Source organism: Chionomys nivalis, chromosome 10 (genome assembly GCF_950005125.1).
Source record: "Chionomys nivalis chromosome 10, mChiNiv1.1, whole genome shotgun sequence".
In the NCBI taxonomy this organism is placed as follows: domain Eukaryota; kingdom Metazoa; phylum Chordata; class Mammalia; order Rodentia; family Cricetidae; genus Chionomys; species Chionomys nivalis.
In genome coordinates, this window is record NC_080095.1 from 14678536 (window position 1) to 14703785 (window position 25250).

Here is a 25250-nt window from a genome sequence, read left to right on the forward strand (position 1 = left end):
CTTGCAAATTTCATGTCTTTTTTTTTTTTTTTTAAGACAAGGTTAAACACAAAACAACAAAAACGACTGGCAAAAAAAAAAAATCAATGAAATAATTCCTAATGATAATCTGCTGTGCTCATAGACGGGAACCTAGCCCAGTCATCAGAGGCTTCCTCCAGCAGCAGATACAGACACCCATGCCAAACATTAGGCAGGGCTTGGGGAACCCGCAGGAAGAGGGAAGAACTGTAGGAGCCAGAGGGGTCAAGGACACCATGAGAACCACAGAGTCGTCTAAGCAGGGCTAATAGAAGCTCACAGACTGAAGCCCATCCAGAGCCCTGCGTGGGTCTGTGCCAGATCCTTTGTATACATATTGTGGTTGTTTGGCTTGAGGTTTTTGTGGGACTCGTCGGGGTTTTATGGGACAAGGGGAGTGGGGGATGTCTGACTCTTTTGCCTGCTCTTGGGACCCTTTCTCTCCTACCTGGCTGCCTGGTCCAGCCTTGATATAATCTTATTGCATCTTGTTATGTCATGTTTGGTTGATACCCCTGGGAAGCTTGCTCTATTCTGAAGGGAAATGGAGGAGCAGTGGATCTGGGGGAGAAGGCAGGTGGGGAGGGGGGTAATGGGAGGAGTAGGGGGTGGTTGCAGTAGAAATTATTGTATGAAAAGATAGATTTTTAAAAATGCATACACACAAACACACAGACACACATATACATACATACGAGTCTTTCTGTGTAGCCCTGGCTGCTCTCAGACGGACAGAGGTCACTGCCTACTAAGTTCTCAGATCAAAAGCGCATGCTTCTGCACCTGCTGCTATCAGTGTCTTTAGCTCACAGAGACTCCTTGTGCCAAGGCAACATAGCCACCCCAACACCACATCCCCAGAGAGCTAAGGCGGCAGACGCTGGTGTGCTGCCACGTGGAAGAATGATTTATTAGAACGAATTTCATGACAAATCATATAAAATAACCATTTTCTGAAAGACATCCACAAGACCACCTGAGAACAATGTACAGAGATACCTTCAAGAAGCCAGGCAATTAGGATACCAACGCCAGGTCGAAGGCTGGAGGGACGAAGGAACTAAATGTGAGGAGGAACACCAATTTGTGCATTAAAAATAAAATTGTACAGTGATGACCAGGGGTGGGAGGCAGGACAGCCATTTACTATGGGAGCAGGCTGTGGGCAATGTGTGGGACATGCGGGGGAGCAGCCAACAGGCTGGGCTGGCACCTCCTCCAGACAAACGGCAGGCTCTAAAACACACGTAAACATCAGGTGGGCTGGGCAGAGGCACACAGGACCCGTGCATGACACTCTATCAGCTAAGTGTAAACAGAGAGACCCATGCTACCCCTGAGGGCTCTGGGTCTCCCACCGCAGTTACCTCTCCCCCAGCAGATAGGTCCTGATCAGGAGCAACACCCACACACACATCCGGCAGGGCCTAGAGCACACCCACGCCAGCCTGGTTGATATGGGACGCTCCCATCCCATCCCAGCCAACGGGCTCTTTGGCTTAGTGCCTCCAGAAACATCAGCAAGGGCAGCAGCCAGGCAGCCACACTCTGCTCACCTGGCAGGCCCCAGCCGAACAAATCCTGAGAAAGCATAACCAGTAGTGGGCCTGTCCCTGCCAGGCCCCACAGAGGATCAGGCCACAGGAGCTCCCACAGCATCTGGGACGACAGGGGTACACAGTTTAGATCACAAAGCCAGGAGCTTCCAAATCTTTTTCTGCTACTCCAGTAAAGCACTCACCACAACCCAAGGGGCTGTTGGCCCACCCAGCTACACCCAGTCCCACTGTAAGGAAGCCCAGGGTCCCTAGTTGGGATGAATCCATTCAGGAGGACTTGCTGGGACAGTACCCAAACTCAGTGGGTTTGGCAGTTGTGTTGGCACCAAAGGCTTAGAGCCATGGGGTTCCTGCCCCAAACACCTCCGTGAGCCACTCATCTGCCCAGGCTGATGGACTCGCAGCAGCTACAGCCATGGACTCAAGACAGGAGCCACAAAGCAAGTAGCTTCCTTTCTGGACAGTTTGGGGACCTGCCAAGCCCATCCAGCTTCTGTGTTTGGCACTGACTGGCCCAAGGGTCCAGCCCCTTTCTCTGTCTGGCCTCAAGTCAGCACACAGGGATAGACAGGTCTCTCAGGCTGGAGCTGCACCTAAGTCAGGCCTGGTGGAGTCCTGCAATGGGGCAGAGAACTCTTTCCTTTAAAGCTAGGGACAAAAACAAAAGTGACGGAGAGGAGGTGAATATGTGGCCTCAAGGGCTGGCCCTGGGCAGTGGACGCCCCAGGGGCTAGGCTAGGAGGCCTGTGAAGGTGGGGTAGCCATGGGCTCGATGAAGTGGTTGGTGTGCTGGCTGAGGCGGGGCCCGGGGGCACCCACCCGTCCATGGGGTTATGGCACATATGGGGTTTTCACAGAACTGCCTGCAGCCAGGCAGGTGGGCCGCGAGATGCACAGGCAGGCACAGGACACACGCAGAAGAAGGCTGGCCTTGCCAGTCCCACACGTTAGATCAGGAACCTCTCAGCATCAGGAAGAAAGGCAGGCTCCGGGAGGCCAGGGGGCCCGCAGTTTGCCTGTTGTGGGAAGCTCCTGAGGGGCAGGGCTGGCAGCAAGGCATCCACCGAGGCAGGCGAGGCTGAGCTCTGGGCTGCTGGCCGGGCTTTCCCAAGCCCTGGCTGAACGGGCACTGCAGGAGCCCTGTTCCCCATGAGCAGGTCCAGGTTCACGCTGGGGTCCACGATGGCATTGATGACTTCCAGCTGCTTCTGCACACGCCTTAGTTCCTTCAGGATGGAGCTGATTTCCTGGGAAGGACAGAGAGGAGGTAGGCCACAGTAAGAACATGCAAGGGCCTCATAGCGTCCTCATGGACTTAGAGCAAGACTGAGTTTATGGTCCAGACAGCTCAGCAAGGCTACCTGGCTGGGGAGCCAGGCCCGAGGACAGGGTCCTGCTGTCTCTCACCTTGTTGGATGTCTTCAGGATGGGCACTTCATTCTCAGCGTTGATTCTGGCTTCTAGGTCCTCCCACGCCCGGCCCGTATTCTGGAAGAGGATCCTGGGAGGGGAGCAGGGACAAGGACAGAGACAGAGAACACAGGATGGTACCTTCCTAGACCTCTCTTGCCATAGTGAAGTTGATGTCATCCCTTGCTGCAGTTAAGAGGGAAACTACAGCCCAGAGCAGGAACACGACTAGCTACCTAATGCTCACAGTAAGAAGTCAGGTAGGGGCGTCTGGGATAGGGGAGGGAGAGAGGGCCCCAACCTCAGGGAGCAGTGTAGGCATGCAGGAACAGGCTACTGACGTGTAACCCTCTTAGGCGGCACATTCTGATACTGATGCTAGGCCCAGCACACAGAACTCTGCTGGTACTGCACCCAGGGACTTCTCACTTACTTCATCTTCTCAGCAAGATGCTCTGTGTTTTCACGGATGGCATGTGACAGCTGGGACACCGGGTTTAGCATCAGATTATCAAAGATCACCTAGAAGGACCTGGGCATTACTATGGCTGCAGACCTATCCCCCAGTCCCCCAGCTAGCCAGCCTCCATCCTACAACCCAGACACACTGTCCAGAGCATGCCCCAAACCGCAGCTACACAGTATGGGACGGGCACCGTGCCTCCTCACGGTTCCGTGGTCTTGTCTTATTGGCCAGGGCATCCTCACGGCTGTCGTTCATGTTCTGATCCAAGTTGTAAGAGTTCATGGAGCCAGGCGGCACCTTCTGGAAGTTGAGGCTGGCCTCTGGAATGCGCTGTACCAGCTGCAGAGAATACAGCCAGGCACCATTGGCTGATGCAGAGGAACCACCAGAGGGTAGAGAGAGCCCCTCCACTGCTCCAAATGGTCAAGAGGTAAAACAAACCCCAGGCCCCATTTGCTCAAGATCCCTCCCAACACCCACTCCCTTGGAAGTAGACAGTTAGCATGAGGACTAGTTCCCACACCACAGGCTCTCAGGGACTCTGTAGGGAGCCCAGAGGGCCTTATCACCTCAAGTCCAGAAGCACAAGGTGAGACCTCCACCCTGGTAGACGAACACCCCCCCCCCCAGCATATGCACCCGAGAAGCCTGGAACTCACCTCTTCACGGGCTGAAATGGTTGAGGCAGGGGTGCTGGGTACATTTCCAAGAGATGGGCTGCGAGTAGGTCCTGGTGAGCCCAGTGCGTCCCCATCCCCTGCCACGTCATGAATCTCCCTGGCCAGAATGGCCACATCCTTCACCAGTGTCTGGCTCAGCCTGTGCCAGCAGTAAGAAATGAGCCCTGCTAGAGGCTCTCTGGGTGGTGGACCCACAAGCCCCAATGCATACTCAACTAGGGGGAGCACAACCTCACTGTCTGAGGCAGTGCTGGGTAAAGGCCTGGACTTGTCAGAGCTGGGCCTGGGGAAGGGTCAGCAAGAGTGAGCAGGAATCCCCCAGACTGTCTCCTCCCCCTGAACACTGGAGCTAGATATGGTGGCTGCTGGGCCCTCTCAGCATGTATACAACCCAGCCACAGAAGGTGTGGGTACCACCTCAGTGAAGGCAGGGAGGAATGGGTGGAGACCACCAGAGCTAGCATATGGGGCTTCTGACTCCAAGGTCAGAGATGGGCAGAGGGACCTTGTGGCTCTTCCAATATGGCTGAGAGCTAAGTTCCGATTCGCACCTTGGGGGAACACACATCTCTATGCTGACAAGAGTCCTGGGCTAGTCCCAGTGAGGTTCCTGGGCAGCCAGAAGACAGAAAACAAAGGAGGCAGCAGCAACTCCCTGAGTGTGCTGTCCGAGTCTACCCAAGCTCCTGAGCCCCTAAAGTCCTAGGGCCTGTCTCTTGCTTCAGATGTTCTTCAGGCTCATCACCTCCAATATTCATTCACTTGAACCCCCAGCACCAGACTCGGGGTACCCTATGGCATCCTCAGGGGTCTACCTAGGACCTGAACCCTGGCCAGAGATCTGGCCCCAGCTGCCTCGGGGCCACTGCCACACTTGACCCTCGTGGTCCCCCAACTGGGCTGCCCAGGCCCCTCACTGGTTCCTTGGCTCTGAAATCAAGAACACAGAAGCAGGCCCCTGTGACTCCAGGTGACACCAAATTTCCAAGCCCTCTGCCACTTCCACCCATGTTGCCACTGTTAGGCCCCGTTTTATACAGAGGTACACTGTACCCATCTCCTAGGCCCAGTAGTCTGGAATGCTAGAACTTGAGAAACCCACAAGGGTCATGTCTTTTCTTGTTTCTCCTTACACTAGGCTGAGACCTGGGGAGCCCCTGTCCCTTTGCTTCTCACCCAAGGGCCATACATCATCCTATAGGCCACACCTGCTTCTCAGGAGGCCCCTTCTGCTTCTTCAATCCATCTCTCTTACCCTGTCCCCTCATTCCACCATGGCCTCAGCCACTGTTTGTGAGATTACAGTAACTGTCCCCATTCCTACACAGGTCACTCTCCTGTTTCTGGTCTCTTCTCAGTGCCTCAAAAGCCCTCAAGTTCAGCATCTTCAACAAAACCTGATGTCCACATAGGTGCTGGGGGTCCTCTACCTTTCAGGGCACTGGCCATAGCTCAACCAGATCCATGCCTACACACCTCTCCCAGAACATACCCAGAAAATGACCATGTGAGGAAGTTTATTTAGAATACAAACTGTGGTCACACTAGCTAGTTGAACTCAAAGTTCCCTACCCTCCTAGACAGACACCCACCCATCCACCTACCCACCCATCTATCCAAATTAACTACTTACCTACTGAGCTACCACCTAGTGACCAACCCATCCATCCCTGCACCCACTCATTCACTCATCCATCCACTTTTATCACCCATTTGTCCATCTACCCACCCCCCTCACCTACCCACCACCCACCAATCTCCATGCCTATTCAGGGTCACCCCCCTCACCTACCTACCGCCCACCAATCTCCATGCCTATTCAGGGTCACCCCCCTCACCTACCCACCGCCCACCAATCTCCGTGCCTACTCAGGGTCAGGAGCCCAGCTTGGCTCTCAGCCGAGGGGAGGACTTTGCGGCCTGATCACTCACCTAGCAATCTCTGCGATCTCTGCTGTCTGCACAATGAAGCCGTAAGGGTCAGGCTCTTCCTCATCATCGTCTGTGTCCCGGGGGCCGGGGGCCTGGGAACGAGTCCTGGCAGAGTTGCTGGCCCTTGGGGTCTGCGTGGCTGTTGAGGTATGGGAGCGTGTGTGTTTAGGGGAGCTGTGGTGGGACCCATACTCCTCCTCGGAGGTGGACGTGTAATCCGAACCCTGCTGCCGCCGCCGTGTATCTTGAGTGAGTGGGTTGGTTTCAGAAGCAAGAACAGAACAGAGAACACTCAGTGCCCTGACAGCCCCAGGGTCCCTCAGGATGAGGGCCCTGTGCTGAAGGACATGCTGCATCACAGCTGATCCCAGAACCCCCAGCAGAAGCACCACCAGCCCAGAGGACATGCAGGGTCAGGGACTAGGCACTCCTGTGACCAGTGCAGCATCCAGGGGGCTAGGAGGGGTCAGGGGCAGATGCCTGTGCCTGGTGAGATGAGAGCTGGTCCTTGGGTACCAGGAAAGGGCAGAAAATGAGGTAAGACACACACAAGGACCAGCTATGGTACTGCATAGCTGGATCACACAGGGGGGTGAGGTCCATGCCAGGTTCCCACGGTCTTAATCAGCCTCATCCTCAGGTATGGCTGCCTGGGTAGGATCTTAGGCTCCTTGGCTCAAGGATGTTCTGAGCCCCAAGCAGTTTTGATAGCAAACACACTTTGGATGAAGGGTGCATGGGGCCTGCATGCTAAGCAGTGTTGGCAGGTTAGGGACAGCAGTTTCTGCCAAGTAGAGGTCCTTAATCAAGGCAGCCACAGTGTCCCTACCCAGTGGGCCCAACAGGCAGAGGTCTATGAGGAGATGCTGGGAGGCAGAGGGGATAAGTAGAGCCAGCCAGCCAGGAAGAGCAAAGCCAAGGGGTGGGGTGGAGGCACCTTGGCCCAAACCAATCCACTCAATCCACTGGGGCATGGCATAGCTTCCTCAATGGGTGGGACAGAGGCTACATGGACAGAACATCAGCCGCTCCAGCACTGCGGTAGTCTGTCCCTTACTGTACACACGCAGCTCAGGGGATGGGGCGGAGGTCACTATGCATGTGAACTGGCACAGCCCTCTCAGGCCAGGGGCTCTGTGGCCGTTCAAAGGATGCCAGGAAGGCTCCCACTCGATAGATACCCTTCCCTGGGCTTCACAGCTACAGGAGTACAGGAGACAGGAAGCAGAGAACTTTGGGAGAGCCCTCTTCGGGTTCTCAAGTGGGCAACTTGGGCCACTACACAGTCATCAGAAGTACTACCCTAGAGATACCAAGAGTGGCAATGCCAACCTCAAGGCCCAGGCACTGAGGCCACTGGGGTGATGGGAGGTACCCTGGGGAGGGTCTTCTGCCACACAGGAGCCATGTGCACACCTGGCCAGTGCACATGTGTGTGCACATTTACTCAGGGACTCAGCTGCTGCTGACCATCCTGCCCAACCACCATCTCACGACCCGTTACCCCACTCACTGGAGGAGTATCTGGCACTGCCCGGGCGGGCCCTGCTAAAGGGTTGGCGGGGGCCCGTGTTGGCAGCAGTAGCAGCAGCCTTCCTGGCAGCAGCACGGGCCTCGGCTATCGTGGGCTTACGACTGGTGCTGTAGAGCTCAGCACTGCGGCCAGAGAAGCCAGTGCGGGCCGGGGCTGTCTCAGAATCACTGGGTCCTGTGAAGGAGCCGGCCCGCTTCCGAGGCATGGCCAGGATGTCCAAACGTGTCAGTTTCTTGGCCTGCTCAGGGGCTGGTCGATTCGCTGGCTCAGGGTTGGTTGCAGTCCCTCGTTCACCATCCACAGCCTCGGTGTCTGAGGCATCCCCCAAACGGGCCCGTCTGAGTCGGGAGGCCCTGGTGGGCCTTGGGGTGGACAGGCTGTTGGAGCGGGTCAGTGCCTGCTGCACCTTCTGAGCAGTGGTGGAGCTGCGGCTTTGCTCCTCCCTGGCAGCTGGGGATGGTGGAGGAGCCACTGGTTTCCGGCGAGGCACTGGTCGACCTGTCCCAGTGGCCTCAGGGGTCTCATGATTAGAACTGGGCAGCTGGGCTAGGCCAGAGCCTCGCTCCTCTTCGGGCCAGTCCAGGGACCCTCGAGACCCATGGCTACGCCGCATAGCCAGGCGCCTTGATGGCTCTCCATGGCCCAAGTCGGCAGGGCCTGGTGAGCGATGCTGCTTCTCTGACAGCCGATCTCGGGCACTGCCCTGGGTAGCACCCCCTGGGTCGACTGCTGCTGGTGGTGACAGCAGGCTCTCCTTCTGCGGCCCTGGAGTCTGGGGGGTTGTTGGGCTGGGTCCATTCTTGCCACTGAGCAAACTAATGGTGCTGGCTGTGTCCACATCTGAATCCCCAGACAGGGAGTCCTCTGGAGGCCTGGGGGTGCTGCCCCCCTCACATTCATCTGCAGACTTGGAGCGTAGTCGGGCCTCTAGGGCTGCCAGAGCCGTCTCAGTCTCCTTCAAGATCAGGTGGGTGTCCTGCGTGTGGAAGTCCATGCGTGAGGCCCGGGTTGCAGCCAAGTCTTGTAGGAGTGGGTGGCTAGAAATGTGGGGGAGCTTTCCAGGTGCTGGGGGGCCGCTGGTTGGCTCTTTGGTGAAGCTCTCTTGCCGGGCAAAGGCCAGAGCCTCTTTGGGTGGAGCCGGGTCAGGCTCTGGGGACCGACCACTACGCAGCTGGACCACCATCCTCCCATTGGCACTGATGTAAAGGCCATCCCTTGCTGAAGGGCTGGTCTGGACCACCCGTCCTGCGCCATCCACCTCTCCAGGAGCCACAAATGACTTCTTGGGGAAGGTGGCCTCCCCATTCTGATCACCGATGAAAAAAGAGGTGGGGGCTAGTTCCCCAGGGGCCCGTGGTGAGCGCCGACCCCTGGCCCATGCTAACTCCTCCTGTCGTTCTGTGCCTGGTTCTGGGCCTCGGCCGCCATCTGATCCGCTGGCATCGCTGAGGCTATCAGGGTCCAGATCTTCCTGGCTTATAAGGCGACTAGCCTGCTCACTGCCCAGCTCTGGTGGACCTGGGCCACTCCGCCTGGCAGCTTCAAGACCTGCAGGGCTGTCAGCCCTATCACTGGGCAACTGAGGGAGCAGTCGCCGAGTGCGCACAGGCAGGGCCCCCTCAGGCTCTCCGGTTCTTCGTCCAGGACCATCCTCTGCAAAGCACAAGGCCAGTACAGTTAGAATGGCTACAGACCTGCAGGCCCCACATGCACACAGAGACCCAACCCTCTTCCAGGCACAGGCTGAGGCAAACTATGTTTATGGTCAGGACCTGAGGCTACCTTGGTATGGCCTTAACCCTTTACAACAACTCTGGGTTCACATACCTGCCAAGCCAGCATCTGAGTAGCTGTCAGCTAGGCTAGCCCATCGGGAAATCCACTTCTGACCTCCAGGGGAGCCTGGGACCAAGAGACTCTGCAGGGAGAAGGGCAAGAAACTGAAATATCCACAGAACGGGAGGCACAAGTCCAGAACAGAGGCCAGGTGCTAGAAGAGACACACTCACACTATACTTGCCAGAGGGAACACCCTCTTCAAAAGCAGCCAGGAAGAAGGTCTGTGGCTTTTCCTAGGCTTGTGTGACCCCAATGTTATCACCAACTGGTCAGCTTCATCAGTGTATCAGGACTCAGTCCCAGGTGTGCAGCTGTGGCCCTTTTCTACCTTGACCACCCAGCCTCATACCTGCTGCTCCATCTGAGGGGAAACGCCCGGTGCTCGGGAAGCAAACTCTTGCAGCAAAGCCATCCGCTGGGCCACACCCCCATCACTGGACTCATCTTTATCACCTCTGATGACTGGGCGGAAGGTAGCTGAGGACACCCTAGAGAGTTCAGGGGATTCAAATACCCCAAAAACCTGCCAAAAGAAGATAGTATCGGGGTCAGAGGTGCCTGGATCTCTACCTCCATCCAGATGTGGCCCCAACTATTCAGCTGGGCATGGTGGGTAGGACACAGGACCTATTCTGACAAGGTAAGAGGCAGAGCCAGGGGGCCCTCCCACTTCCGAGTCCTCTTGCCCAGCTGGACTAGACACATAATTGATAGCAGCAGGCTAAGATCTAGTTCCCCAACACGACCATCATCAGCCCTGGAGTTCCTTCCTGCCCTACAAGCCGCCGTAGGGGGTATATGGCATATACCATACCTGGTCGATCATCTTCCGAGCCTCCTCTACTTCTCTGTCTTGAGCCTCTGTCTCAATAGTGTAGGTGCCTGCATCGCTAAGGCTGTCATCCTCCTCCTGTCTACGTGCCTTGGTCAGCTGGGGGTCAGTGGGAGGTGGTGGAGTGGTTGAGGGGGTCACAGGGCTGGCCCCACGGGGTGTCAAAGGGGCAGGCAGTACTGGAGGTGTCTTTTCAGGGCCAGGTCTGGTGGCTGGGGAACTGTCCCGCATACACTGGGCCATGAAGTCCTGGGCCAGGCGGGAGCGGCGCCCCACACTGCCAAAGGGGCGCGTGGAGGCACGGGGGATGGGAGAAGTGTTGCCCAACCGCTCCTCAGTCTTCTCTCGCTTGAGTGAGCTGGCCCTCTGTGGTCCTGAGCTGCTGCCTGTTGCGCGGACCATGACACCAGGACGCTCTCTGTCAGCAGCCCCAGCGCCCCTGCGCTTGTCGGCCTTGGGCTCTACAGGTGGGGTGTGTGTGAAGGACTGCGAGCGTTTCTTGCGGGGCGTATCCTCGTCAAAGAACTCGATGACAAAGGCCTGCTGGTTGTGCAGCAACTCTTGGGGGTCCCTCTTGATCTGCCTCTGCAGCCGCACCTGCTCCCCACTGGCTTCTGTTGGGGCTCCAGACACTGAAGCAGCCTTGGCCAAAGGGTCCTCTGAGTCGCTCTGTGTGCCATCCTCATGCTTGTGGCCTGAGAAAACCCCTACTCATCAGCATACAGTGAGCAGTGCTGGGGAGCATCACTACCCCTGGGGAATGGATCCACACTGACTGCATGGGGAAGGAAGTCCTGCACCACTGGAAACCTAGCACATGTAGCTCGCTGATGTAGAAGACACTAGACACTGCCCCCAAGACCAGGCAGGTGGTTCTTGGCCAATTCACTGGAAAATGAAAATCAGCTAAACCACCTGGACCCTCACTGATATGGTGAGCGTGTAAGGACAGGCCACACCTCCTAGCTTAAGAACTTGCCCAGTCAGGAGGGAGAGGCAGGCAGATCTCTGAGTTTGAGGCCACTCTGATCTACAAAACGAGTTCCAGGATAGCCAGGTGCCAGCGGGTACTTACCCTTGAGAGTTCGGGTGTGGATAGGAAGATCACTTTTGGTGCTGTGACGGTCATCCCCTGGGCCATCCCGGCGCAGCAGGCTTGGGTCATTCTGCACCAGCCAGTCAGCCACCTTGGTTTCGGCTGAGACCATCTCCACAGGTGTGGCCTCCTTGCTGGGGGGCCGCCGCTGGCGCAGGGAGAACTTAGTGATGTGGTCTTTGATCTTCACCTTGCCTGGGCTACAGTCATCAAACTCAATGGTGAAGGAGGCATGGCTCTGTACCACAGGGGCCATCCCACCACCACTTGCCTCCTGGTCTTTGGTGGGCACTTCCTGTGTTGGCACCTCAGGGAACTGTGGTGGCTGTGGGGCTTCCTTCGTGGGGATCTCAAAGTAGCTGGGCTCACGTCTGAACGAGTAGTCTGGAGGCTCAGCAGAAGCACGGCAGCTCTCCAATTCACCATTTTGCTGTGCCAGGTCCTTGGGACGCTCTGTAGGAAGGGGTCCTCAGGCCAAGCCTTTTAAAACCCACCCTGCCACCCTTCCACCCAGTCCTAGCCAGGGCACTGAGACTCACCTGGGTAGGGCTCCTCCTGGTGCCGGTCTTCAGGTGGCGTGGCACTGTCATCCTCCCCCCACCAAGAGGGCTGCCCGTACAGTGGTGTGCGGTAAGGTACTGCCTCTGTAGGCGAGAGTTCGGAACTTAGACTACAGTTGGCTCCCAACATGAAGATCTGTACAGGGCCCATCTGTGGACCAGGCCCTAGTCTCACCTCCCAGCTGGGACCTGCAGCTCCTTAAGTCCCTGGCCAGTTGTTGACCACTCTGGACCTGTTTCTACATCTATGGGCAAAGATGACCACTGGCCCTACCTGAACCTCTCTCAAAGTAATGAAGGAAGGCTTATCCTACAGTCCCACAGTCCATAGTCCTGGGGGAAGGAGGCAGCACCCTCTGCCTTACAGTATACAGGGCAATAAGAGTCCACAAACCAGGTCCAGCCTCTTCTAAGGTTCTAGAAATGGCTCTGCTGCCATGGATGCTCCTGGAGCTGAAGGCCACCACTGTCTGAGTAGCTAGTGTGACATTTTTGGTGAGTTTATTTTAATGTTTGGATCCTTGTCTAGGTTAACACGGTACGTCCCATGAATCTAGGTTTTTAGCTCCTATTTGGGCAAGAGCAAACTCCAATGCCCCAGGACAAGGTGTTGGCTCTGATTACAAACAGTCATATCCCCATAAACCCTTTGGATTTCTGCTGGGTCCAACAGCCAACAGAGTCTTGGTTACCGGCCCAGCTGTTCACATTAGCAGGCAGCAAGAGGGTCTGAAGTTACCTGACAGTCAATGAGTGTCCCTGTGGAATGGAGAATATGCCTTTGTATTTTGTACATGTCTCCTTCTCCTCAAGGGACTCCACTCTTACAAAATCACCATGCATTCCTTATACAGAGATTGGCTTCACTATGTGGTATGCCATATGCACCGATCTATTCCACCACCCACTCCTCTCTCCTCTTGTCGCCCTGACCACTGCCTAAGGACCTCATTTTCTACCCAGTGCTGTATGTGAAGCAGTATGTGTCTGCTGTTGGCTCCAAGCCTATCTTGGGTCTCCCGAAGTGCTGTGTCTGCTTTGTAGGACTGAGAAACCTACTTGCCCAACTGACTGCACCTGCTATAACCTCAGGGACAGCTCCAAGCCATTGTCACCAGCTGTGTCTATGCACAGCCTGGACACTGACAGGTGCTCTGAACAGGTCAGATGACTTTCTGGAAACCTGCCCAGTTCCCAGTAGTCTTCCCACAGACAAGCACGGGTCAGGCTCCAGAGGCAGATGGCTCACTGTTCAAGGCACACCTGCACCCCAGCAGTTCACGACACTACATGTGGGTACATGGGCTGACCCACAGATGTTGGTCACGGCTGGGCAACAAGGTGACCTTCCTGATGCAGGAAGAGCATGAACCTTGGCTTCCTAGAAATACTTGTCCAGCTACCACTGCACATCCAGGCAGGACTTACACCTCCTGTTGCTATGCTATGCTATGCTATGCTATGCTATGCTATGCTATGCTATGCTATGCTATGCTATGCTATCTCGTGCCCACCGAGACCCACGTACCACTGCTCACCTTTGCACTCGCCCCCTAAATGTACCTTGCACTCAACTACCCACCCTAACCCCAGTGGCCATGTGACCTGCAGAATTAGGCCCAGAATCCTGACTAGGCAATTTAGACCTGCCTGCCTCTGTCCTGATGCAGACCACAAGGGTGGCCATCTGATAATCATTCAACTGTAGGAGACTCCCAGGACCTGAGAAAAGTGGGCACAAGTCCAGGGTTAAGCAGACCTGGGCCTTGACTACTGAGCTTTGCTGTAAGCTGGGAGTGCAAGCTGGGGAGAGAAGTCACATGGGAAATAAAACAGGCGAAGACGGTATACAGAGGGCAATGGGAGACAAGAAATGGAAACACAGGCACTGGGTGACTCTGCATTTCGCCCTCCCCCATCCATCCTGGTCCCCACACCCATGGCCTACCTGCTCCGTGTCTTCGGTCCCCTTTCTCTGGTCTGGGTTGTGAGGACTCACAGTAAGGCGTGTGTTCTGGCAGGGCCTCACCCCTCTTGGGTGCAGAGGTCTTGACACTCACCTGCAGCTGGCTGGTGTACTTCTCGTGCTGTGGACAAGCACACAGGGTGGGGGGTAGCATGTCAGCCTTGGGAAACATCCCAGGCAGCCCTGCCTCTCCTCCAAAAGAACAGAAAGAACCTAAGACTAGTCTATCTGGTGGGCAGCTGAGGGGTCTAGGCCTGTGGAGGATCCTCTAGCTCACAGACCTAGGGAGAGAGCTGAAGTTCGCTTCTCTGGAAGGGAGAGAGCAAGCAAGGATCTCAAGAGCAGAGTCTTAGAGACCATCATCCCCCAGGCCCCACCTGAAGCAGGCAGGGCCTTGGGAAGGTGAGCCGCTCAGGGACCTAGCTATGTGGCCCCTCACTTCACAAATTCCTTTGGGAAACCAGGTAAAGAGAGACCACTTACATGGTTCACATGAGAGCTCAACCTCCACGACCCATATAGACAAGGAAACACTGGCCTGCCATAGCCCCCTGGACCCTAACTGCCTGGATCAGACTCCAACTGATGTGACCTTAGTGCTCTCAAAGACACCAACCCAGAGGGTCCAGGGCCCAAGGAAGAAGTGTGGTCTGGCTTTCCACTCTGCTTGGCTCACTGTAGTACACTCTCCTCCCAGTGGTCCTGGCTTTCTATTAGGTGATCCCAGTGCCCCACCTACATTCTTGCTCCCCAGCTCAGCATGAAGGGCTATCTCCCCAGCCAAGACGCCACGTCCCATCCCCTACCTGACTTAGAAGGTCCAAGGCCATATCTTATAGGCTCAGAAATCCTCATCTGTTCCAGTAGACCAACTACCCAGTTTTCCCGTGACTGTGCCCTCCCCAGCTGCCCCACCATCTGCTGCTATAGAAGCCTGAGGGTAATGACTAGTTTTCATCTGCTGGACCGGGCCATCCAGCAGGACAGGCCAAGCAGCACTGATTCATGGCACCTGCAGCCAACAAAGGGTGGCTCCGGAACCTGGGGGCTGTGTCTGAGCAGAGAATGGCAGGCTATGGGGCTGAGCCCTGACAGCCAGAGGTCCTAACGTGGGGCTTTCCTAGTCCTTGGGCCTGCTTGACACTGACCTTGAGTGCCTCCTCCGGAACACGGTGCTGCACACGCTCTAGCACGTACATGTTGGAATGTAGCTGTAAGTTAAGGAGAACACGAACAGGAGGAGCAGGAAGGGCCTGTGGTTGGAATATGGAGGCCAGCACTGTTGTCATCAGCGGTGAGTAGGTGGACTCAAATACTCCTGGAGGTGGGAAAAGGGCCCTTCTCAGGGAGGATCAATCATGCCCCACCACACTAAAGAGCATAGAAGGTCCTGGCTTTACAATTCAAGGTCAACCAGGACTCTGGGTTCTGAAGAGTGCTGGTTTGTACCTCAGACCCTCTGTAACTTTAAGCTGAGCACGCAGACAGGCAGCAGGGGCTGGAGTCTCACAGAATACCAGAGGAAGCCCAGTCCCAGGTAACCTCTAAGCCTGAGAGTCTCGGCTATGATTAAGAAATCCCCTAATCTGCTTTAAGACAGCAGAGCAACTGTGGCCTTGGTCCTGAGGAAGCAAAGTAGAGAAGGATATCATAGCCAAAGCGGATGACGTCATTGAGCTTCAGTGTGATGTACTTCTGGTCGGGGATGCGCACATCATTCACAAATGTCTAGGGAAGAAAGGAGAAGAGGAGGCCTAAGTAGATCCTCCTTGCCTTCCTGCACTCTTGGCTCACTGTCCTAGGGACAACTGAGTACCCCTTTCAGGTATCACACCCTGAAGGGCCCAGGTGGAAAACCCTGATTGGAACTGGGGCCAGATGCCCCAGGGATTCCCCAAAGCCTAGTGTGTGACAGGCCCTGCAGGAAGGGCTGCATTATCTGACAGGGAGACCAGGGAGGAGGAGAGCTGAAGGCCCGGGTTACACCGTGTAGGCAAGGCATGCTGAGGTGGCTGTGGACACCTGTTCAGGACTGCACAAGCAGAAAAGGTCAGTGTCTAACAAATGTAGAATGACATGTCTACATAGGACAGCCACACGAAGCCCCGGAGAGGCCATCCCTATCCTTCTACCCCATGTCCAGCTCCTCTCACCTGTAGTCAAAACCGCCCTCCTTCCCTAGTCACATTCAGTGAGCAGAAGGACTCGCACTCCCAGTAGGGCTGGGCACATCTCATTTCCTAGCTTTGTACTTTCCTAGCCCAGCAGAGCTCTGCCATGTAGAGCTGAGGAACTGGAGGGAAGGAAGCGATCAGAGTTTGGGTGGGACCACGAATCCAGTACACTCACCCCATTGAGACTGCCCAGGTCCTTCACCCAGTGTTCATCACGGTCCTGGTCGTAGTTGATGACAGCATGTTGCTTGTCCACACTGCGGGACTACAGGAAATGGACAGTGGTCCTCAGATGCCCCATCCCAGGGTCAGGTCCCCCATGTCAATGCCTATACCAATACCCATAGGCCTCAAAGCCCGAGCTCCCCAGTGTACAGTCAAAGCCACCCAGCTGCCACAGAAAGCCACAGAGATGTGCAAGGTACCAGGGACACTCCATCCTCTCTGCCAAACCAGCCTCTCCTTCCAAAAACACCCTCCTCAGCACCCCGTTCCCAGTGCAAGGCACTGGCTCCTAGGTCAGGGTGGGAGGGCACAGAAACCTCTGGTCATCTGAAACAGGCTGTTCCCTGCCAAGGGCAGGTAGGGAGGCCAGCCTAGTTCCACTTGGGCCAGAAGGAAAGGGGACAGTGGGCTGCACCCTGGCACAGCTCACAGGAGCATCCAAAGCCTATGTGATGGGCACATTCACCTCCAGTAGCACTCATTTGCCACTTGGTTCCCCCATCCAGCTTCCACTGCCCCACCCCAGCAGGGCTTGAGGCACTAATTTCAATAAATGTAGTACCTATACTCCAAGGTGGTCTCACCCTTCCTGACCACAAACCTGCACAGGACCCTTCCCAAGGTTAGTCACCCAACTCTTCACATGGCTGAACACCAGATTCTACCCCCCAAGATGTAGGCTGGAATAGGGTCATGGTACCGGCTCAGACACTGTCAGCGTGGTCCACGCCACCCAGTCTACAAGGCTGGCTATCTTAGCACGTAGCACCAGGGCTCGTCTCCATCCCCATACCACATACTATAACCTGCACTGCTAGGAGCGGTGGTGTCTGGCTGGCCCCCTTCCCTGCCCGGAGGAGCTCAGCCTAAGAGAGGACAATAGACTCAAGCAACTCAGGGAAGCCGCTGAGCTCAGATGAAGCATATCCCAGGCAGTGCCTCCAAAACACAAGGTCCACCTCCAGAGCACACTGGTGAGAGCCTCTGGTGCAAGACAACCCCGCAGCTGACAGAGGACATACGAGGGTATGGGTTTCTCAGCTCATAAATCAGGGCGCATGCCCCTCCAGCTGCTCACTCGGGGCCTCTCAAGTTGCCCCACTACAGCCCAGCCCTTCTTCTTTCCAGGTACCATCATCTTGTCCCGCCTCCAACAATAATTAATCCACTCAGGGTGAGCACCCCTCCAGGGCCAGGCACAAAGCAGAGACAGGGGAGAGGATGGTCATGGGCTCTGGCCCAGCCCACCCCTACTACTAGCCATCCAGCTTGGCAGAGGAGACTATCTCCAGCCTCAGGGGAGATACCAGGGGAGGTCCTAAAGACAGGGCTGCAGCTGGAGTTCCAGGTGGCCCATAGCCCAGCGTCTATGCCCTACAGCCACTGCCACCTGGGGAGCAAACACTGAAGCCCCAAGGTGACTGACCAGCTTGTCCATGATGATGGGCTGTAGTGAGGTGGGTTCTGGGGGGCAAGAAAGGACCACACCTCATCCTGCAGGACCCTCAGTTCTTCCTGGAAGTGAGTGGGACACAAGGAGGGCAGTGTCCAGGGATGGTCATCCTTTAGCTCCCTCCTTCAGTGCAGCCCACATTTCTGCTAGGGACATCCAGGTTCGGATTCAGTCTGCTCCATGTCTCACTGTGATGTCCCCAAGCCTGTCTTGCTCACCTCTTCCCAAAGCTCCAAGTCTCTGACAGAGTGTGCCATTGACCTTGAGATGGTGAGCTTCATCCCCAGGGCCCATCTTGGGCTGGTCCAAGTTCTCTGTCTATAGCTGCACCCACAGATACCCCCCTCTTTCTCTGGCCCTGGATGGCACAGCTCAAGGACCAGGCCAGCTGCCATTTCACCTTCTCACCAAACCCTGGCCTGTACCTAGCTCTGTGCACGAGTCATCACCTCTCGGTCCCTAGCAGCACAAAGGCTCTGGGGCAAGGGAGACCCATTGCTTCAGGAAGCACAGACTGAGGGCTGAGGTCCAGGAAGGGTGGGGATGTGGGTATGGTCCAAGAAAGCCGAAGGCTCTGGGAACCTGAGAGGAATGGGATGGTAGCTTTGATTGACAGATGTGCTGCAAACTGACCCTACCAGGCTGGAGAACCTCTTGCCTGCAGCGTCACATACTCTGAACCTGATGACCACCTCCTCCACTTATGCTGAAGAGCTCTGGTCACTTCAGCCCTTTCTGCCCTCCAGGATCCTCCCTGGAATTCCCACCCAGCATGTCTCTGGCCATTCCTAGGGGTGCACTCTTCTAGCCACTATAATCAACAGATTTCAGTCTACATCCAAACATGGTCTCTCCCCATTTTCGCCTGACAGTCCTTGCCATCATCCAACCTTGCCCAGTCCGGAGTAATTTCCTGAGCCCCCTGGGCTTGCATATCCAGAACCCCAAAGCCCTGAGGGCTCTCACATCTCCCTTTCCCTGCCAGGCAAGACAGGCTCTAGCCATACTACTTCCTTCCCACCTAGCCTGGCTCCAGCCCTCATGATGCATCCACCCGTTCTCTTCCCACAGTATCACTCCTATCCTCACCTCTGAATTGACACAGGGATCCTAGGAGCCCCACTCAGTAGGTTTGGAAGCTCACCAACTCCTAGGACTGTCCCTCCTGATAAGTATCTCTCAGAGAGGGTAGGCATGCAGTTGCTTCCTTGCCACCCCTAACCAGAAATCTCCTATCACCAAAACCTACAACCTAGCTGCACCCACATGCTCAGAAGCTAGAAGCCAGTCCAGCCAGGAGATGAAGCTCTGGACCAGCACTCAGAGCTGGCTGCAGAGAGAGAGTGGACAATCGAAGTTCCCAGAGAACACCAGGCACATGCTAAAGGAAGGTCAACGGCCTGTGCTTACTTAAAATGTTAAAATGATAGGTTTCTAAAGTTCAAGCCTGGCACCCTTCATGGGTAGAGCCCTGTCCTGGCTGTACTGACCCTAGCAGTGGTCACACCCAGACCTCTGGGCATGCCTTCCTGCCAGCTCATCTCCAGTATAAGCATAGCAGAGCTATAGGTACCCACTGCAGCTGGCCACACTTGCTATGTGCACAGGGCCTCTGAGACTGCTTGGCTGTGGGATGTGCTTTCTGGGTTAGGGTGTCACACATAACCAAGGACAGCCAAAGAACAGACTAGGTGGAGGCAGAAGCCAGCTCTACATCAGCTAATAGCATATAGGGGTACAAACATATGTCATACATAACATAAAAAATAAACACCTGCAGACACATATGTACGTACACATGTGTATGCCCATGCTCACATTCGCATGATACAGCATGTAGTTAATGGCTGGCTCTGTGCCAGGCAGGCCTGCACTGGGAACACTGTGTTGAATAAACAGCAGGCCCTGGAGAGCATAGCACATTGATGGCATGTGGCTATTGTTGATGGCTCTGCCCCAGAACACAAAACAAGATTCATCTGGCCTCTCTGCCTGACTTGATCCAAGTCAGCCACATCTCTCTTAACCAGCTGGGACCCTGCTGGGACTGTCCGACTCCACTGGCTGCCCCTCTGTCCTCCCATGGCCTCCCCTCTCTACAGTAGCCCTTCCAGCTCCTCAGACGGAGGTCCTTTCTACCCCCCCCCCTCCGCTGACAGCTCCCCTCTCACTGCTCTGCACTCATGCTGACAGGTGTGGCCAGTCCTAGGTCCTCCAATTCCACACAGTAGCGACTCCTCACATTTCTCCCCACATAGGGCTTGAAGCAGGGTGCATTGCTTTGGCGGGCCAAGGGTGTGTGTGTGTGTGTGTGTGTGTGTGTGTGTGTGTGTGTGTGCGCGCGCTGGCATAGAGCGAGAGCTGGCTGAATGGACACCAGAGGGGAGGACCCACAGGAAGACTCTCCAAGAGCTGAAGTGAACAGGAGCTGGCTGGGGTGGCAAGGGCTGTGACAGAAGAAATGGAAAGAATGAGTAGGAAAAGTGGATGTAGAATCAGACCCCAAAGAGCAAGGGATGGTGTGGAGTGGGGCTGGAGAACTCTGGAGGCTCCGATGTAGGGTAGGGAATGGCGGCAATGGTGGGTGTGGCCCCTGGCAGAGATGTAGATAGAAGGAACAGATGATGACAAGCCTCGGCTACTTGAAAGATCCCAGAGCAGCAGTAGGGAGCTCAGATGCTGAGTCAGGGAAGGTACAAATGGTATGTAAATCCTCTGGTCACCAGGCAGCCAAGAGGGTGAGAGACAAGGGCCAGCAGGGCAGGGAAGGGGCAAAGTCTACTGCAGGGGTGCTAGAAGAGATTCAGCTTCTCTGCATTATATACCTGCATGACCTCCCAAGCTTCAGCTTCTGTATGTAAAAGAGAGACACCCTCCCATAAATAATCACATCCCTCAGGGCGAGGGAGCGCAGAAATGCAGGGGCACCCAGACCAGAAGCTATCCAAGCCAGTAAGCCGCGTTCCTCCACAGCCCCTACTTCGATCTTTCCTGCCTCTGGGTTACTCCTTTAGATAGAGTATAAACTGTAAGGTGAGACAAACCCTTTCCTCCCCAAGTTGCCTTTAGTGATGGTTTAGATTGCAACAGAAACCTAAGACAGACCTCTCCCATGCATGAGGACCCTTATGTCACCACCTCTTAACACCATGCTGCTAGGGACCGGTTCCAACAAAAACACCCAGAAAGCAGCACAGGGACTGGGCTGAGCTAGCCTTGGACGGGTGCTGTCCAACTGTCTGTGCTCAGCTCAAGCCCAGCCCACTCTTAGGAACCTTACACCTCCTAGGAGTGTGTGGTGTGGCCCTACTGTACATGGGAACTCAAGTTCAAGACCCATCTAGGAGTCAACACTCCCAGGGGCAACTAGGCAGCTGCTCTGTACCTGAGCAGACCCCTTAACTGGACCAGATGAGCTCATTGAGACATTCACTTCCTTCTAAGGTTTCCATAACAGGACATGGAGCCCAAGGCTTGAGGTTAGGATCACATACTCTATGCTGGAGTAGAAGCAGTTCAGAACTGCAGAGAGCCCACTGTACCCCCAAACCAGGATGGACCCTGCAGGTCAGCACACCATCCCTCTCTTGGTCTCCAAGCCAGATGCATAAGCCCCAAGAAACCCAACTCAGGCTCTGAATCCTAGGTGGCCCAGCCATATCACCCTTTATAGCCCAGTGAGGGGACCCATCTTGTTAAGGCACATAAAAAGGTCACCAGCACTGTGACACATCTGGACACATTTGGGAACAAGACCTCCAGGACAGCCCTCAGGCTACCCCTATAGCTAAGCAATAAGGACACAAATGACCCACCTCAGTACCTTCTCTCGTCATCAGCACAGGGGACCTTCTCACCCTGCCTGGAGCCCTGGCACTAAGTGCTTTCTTGTCAGAAACATGTCTGACATGAAGGAGCAAAAGCCCAGGTCCGTGAACATTCACTCACACCCCTGCTCATGCCCACCTGTGGGTCTAGGGCCCAGGTGGTGAGGGGTCTCTTCCTGGCTTTGATGTCCCCGAACCACCTTCCCAAATGTAAGAAGCCCCCACTCACCTGCAACATGAGCTCACATTCATCACGCCCCACGAAGATGAGCTCGCGTGGGAGCCGGTGGCGGGTGCCACTGCTGCTCACCAGGAACCATGATGTGACGCTCATCTTGGCACTGAGGAGGCCTACCTGGCCCTGCAGGGAAAAGGACAACAGTAGGGCTCCCCAGCCTGGACTTTGGTCCCCTGGATATGCCCAAAGGCAGCAAAGACCTGCTCCTTTAAAGACTCATAGCCAAGGTCTCAGTATCTGCTTTGTCCTCCATACGCTGCATCCTTTTTCTCTCTAGGTGACTCTAGTCATATTGCCCAAGGACAGATCCACACGTCTGAGTGAACCCTGAGAAATAGTTCCTCGGTAGTACCCAGCCCACTGAAGTCTCCAGGATGTATCAGAGGGTCTGCTTCCCCCCAGCAGGCCACTCTTCAAATCCTGGGGTGAGGAAGAAGTCCTCGGAGCACAACACTGGCTCCATCACTACAGGGCCCGGCACAACATGAAAATTCACACACAGGAAATTGGCTTTGAGAGCAGAGCATGGTCTCAAGCATGGGTCTGGGCAGTGGCTCTGTGTGACACTGTTATCATACCGGTATGGTCTTGGCATAATAGTCCAAGAGGGCAGTCCAGAGCTCCTGGGGCCCAGTGCATCACAGTCTAGTTCTTCACATATTGTGAAGAACAAGTAGAGTGACTGGGGTGTAGCTCAGTGGCATAGCGCTTGTAGGTGGGTGTCTGGCCCTGGATGTGACCCCTTGTGCCTTAAAACACACACACACTCACACATACACTCACACTTCATAAGGAAATAGCTGGCAGTCAGGAGACTGAGAAATAGCAGGAACAACTAAGCAAGTGGAAGGGGTAAGGCAGCAATGTGGGATAGACAGGAGTGGCCACCCTGGGGAACAGAGGTGAAAGCAGAGCCCCAGCGTGCAAGAGTTTGAACTTAGATGAGAGGCAAGGGAGTACAGAAAGAATCTGGGTCCTGCACAGGGCTCGTCAGGTAGGAGCCATCACTGAGGCAGGAACAGCCAGCCATATAAGGCCCTCCCCCATCTCTCTGGGAAATATGAACACACACACACAAGAGGTCACACTGATCACAGGGCCCAGGCCTTGTCCTGAAATGTCCAGTAGTCAGCCTAGAGGCCTCAACACAGGGCTGCTCACCCAGGTCTCAGTTCCCTTCAGGGTAAGCAGCAGGCAAAAATACGGGGCTCTGTCCATCTGTGAAGGCCCAAGTGACCAAGCATCCTATAGCACTCCATCAAGACGCAGAAGGAAGATGGAAAAAAATCCTGCCCCAGTAGAAAATAGCTCCAGGTGGTCAGGAACACACCCCCTACCCAACTCCGCCCTCCTTTCGTTAGGGTCTAGCTCCTAGAGGGGCAGAGAGTAAAGGAGTGAGATTTCAATGCCCTTGCAGCCCCCACGACACAGACCCCATGGGGGTCTCCATAGCCCTAACTCCCAGAAAGACCCAATCCGATCAGCAAAGGTGTCAAGCTGTCGAGGGAGCCCCAGAGGGTCACTGAGCCTCCCAGCCCCACCCAGCCTAAATGTCTCCCACTCTTGACATCACCTGCTGCCATCTCAGTGTGGACAGCAGTCACGGGGACTACCTCAAAGGAGGGGGAGGCCAAACCCCAGACCCTGGTCATTAGGTGACCACTGACACTGCCAGTCCAACTTGGAAAGGATTCGGAGCCAGGGCTTGCTGGAAGAGGTTTGGGCTGGGTTGGACCGGCCATCGTTGCTAGGAGGGAGAAAAATAAACACCCCAAACTTGTCCCCTCAGCCGCGTCAGCCAGAAGAGCCACCACCCGAAGGTGAAGGAGGAGGTGGCGATGCAGATGCTGAGGAACAGAAGGAGGCAGGGGGCAGCACAGTGGCTGAAAGGAGCAGACAGAACGAGGTCCCCTCCCAGCCGCCGACAGGCCCAGAGGAGGCAGGGTAAGCAGGGAGACGGTGGTGGAAAAGGAAAAGGAGAGAAGGCAGACGGAAGGAGGGACCGGGAGGGGGGGTGCAGCCGGGAGGAGGCTGGGAGGCGGGCGGGCGCGCCAGGCCCAGAGGGGGAGGGAGCGGCGTTGTCTCCTGAATCAGCTCTGGCCGTGCCCGGGCGGGGACCCGGCGCCCAGGTCTACCCGCTTGGCAGGCCGAGAAGACATGCGCGGGGCCAGGCCTTGTCGCCGGTGCCAGGCGGCCCCTCCCAGGCGCGCACAGACCTGGGCAGCATCGGCGGCGGCGGGCACTGGCCCGGCCAGGTGAGCCAGGCGCCCAGCGCCCTCCTCGCCGCCGCCTTTGTCCAGGCCCGCCCCGCTCCCCGTGTGGCCCTGAGGCGCGCAGGTGCCATGCTGGAGGCCCAGCCGCCGTGAGCGCAGGGCCGGCGCGGCCCCTCCTGAGTCCTACCTGTGCTCCCGCCAGACCCGCGGCTCGCCCGCCTGGTCGCGGCCCGACCCAGCCCGGCACTCCGCCCGGCCGGCCGAGCGCTGGGCGGGGCCGCCGCCTAGGACATGCCCGGCGCGGCCCGCACGCTGGCGGCAGCCCCGGCCGAGCCCACGGGCAGAGCGCCGGACCGCGGCCTCGCGCGGCGGGTCCCCTGACGTCTGCGGCGGCACGCTCCGCCCCAACGCGCCCCGCCCCCGAATCGCCCCGCCCCGCCCCGTATGCCCCGCCCTCCGGAAACCAGGTTAGGGCGGGTCAGCCGCAGCAGGTGAGCTGGACTCTCCAGCGCCACCCCACAGGTTGAGCGCACCCTCCCGTTCAGTCCGTCCTACCCGGTTCAAACGATCGGGCCGGAGAAACTGACGATCGACCTTTGTCCCCGGCTCGGGGCTACGCATCTCCCCACCCTGTGTACCCGACCCTCTCTTCTCCGGCTTCGGCTCCTCCAGGGCTGCGGAACCGGCCGTACAGCTGCCCAGTATCCTGGCCCAGAGCCGAATAGTTAACACTTAACCACATTCCAGAAGTCAGGGCTCCAGTCGCGCTCCCAGCCCCAACCTTTGGCCCTTCAGCCCGGTCGAGAGGTGCGGGGCGAAGGAAGTAGGATGAGTCCCAGAAGCCTGTGCGTCCAGCTGGGTCTCTTTCTCCTGCGCCCTCGATGATGCTGGACCGGCCGTGGACTCGGGACTGGGTGGGTGGTGGGCAAAGACGCCAACCTACCTGGACGTCGCAGTGGGCTGGGCAGAGAAGGGCGGGGAACTCCGAAGGCGCTCTTAGTTCCAGAGGTAAGTTCTCACCGACCGCTAGTTGGTGCCAGGTGCAACAATGGAGGTATCAGGTGTCCCTCGAGAGCCGAGGGGGAAGGGATTAGCGCGGGCGGGGCGGCTTTGAAGAAGTGGTGGAGGAATTGTGGTCAGGAGTAACAGTGAAGGCCTTGGCAGAAGTGGCACGCAAAGCAGGACTCCAAGCCTGGAATGTAGACTTCATCCTGCGGAAGAGGAG

The 25250-nt window shown here is 56.3% G+C and overlaps 1 protein-coding gene across 2 annotated transcripts; it reads right to left on the reverse strand.

Annotated features, from left to right (window-relative positions):
* Positions 1-907: 907 nt before the first annotated feature.
* Positions 908-24408, reverse strand: Cep170b (centrosomal protein 170B). Of its 2 annotated transcripts, none has more exons than XM_057782346.1 (18): positions 24213-24408; positions 21804-21935; positions 16245-16334; positions 15543-15623; positions 15044-15100; positions 13878-14016; positions 11909-12013; positions 11349-11822; positions 10256-10968; positions 9791-9964; positions 9430-9520; positions 7582-9255; positions 6069-6207; positions 4116-4275; positions 3652-3795; positions 3424-3512; positions 2988-3081; positions 908-2827 (listed from the first exon to the last, which is right to left on the reverse strand). In XM_057782346.1, exons 2-18 carry the CDS (start codon positions 21906-21908, stop codon positions 2528-2530), a joined length of 4629 nt encoding a protein of 1542 aa, XP_057638329.1. In that variant the 5' UTR covers positions 21909-21935; positions 24213-24408; the 3' UTR covers positions 908-2527. The 2 variants fall into 2 exon arrangements, with proteins under 2 accessions (XP_057638329.1, XP_057638328.1); XM_057782345.1 differs by having other exon boundaries at positions 6069-6312.
* Between the last annotated feature and the right edge of the window lie 842 nt (positions 24409-25250).

Coding starts and splice junctions, on each gene's coding strand:
- Cep170b (XM_057782345.1), bottom strand. CDS start 21,908: ATGAGCGTCACATCATGGTTCCTGGTGAGCAGCAGTGGCACCCGCCAC. Junction 12,014..13,877: donor GGACCGAAGACACGGAGCAG/GTAGGCCATGGG, acceptor TCTCGCCTACAG/AGGCAGTACCTTACCGCACA. Junction 11,823..11,908: donor CCAGGAGGAGCCCTACCCAG/GTGAGTCTCAGT, acceptor CCCTTCCTACAG/AGCGTCCCAAGGACCTGGCA.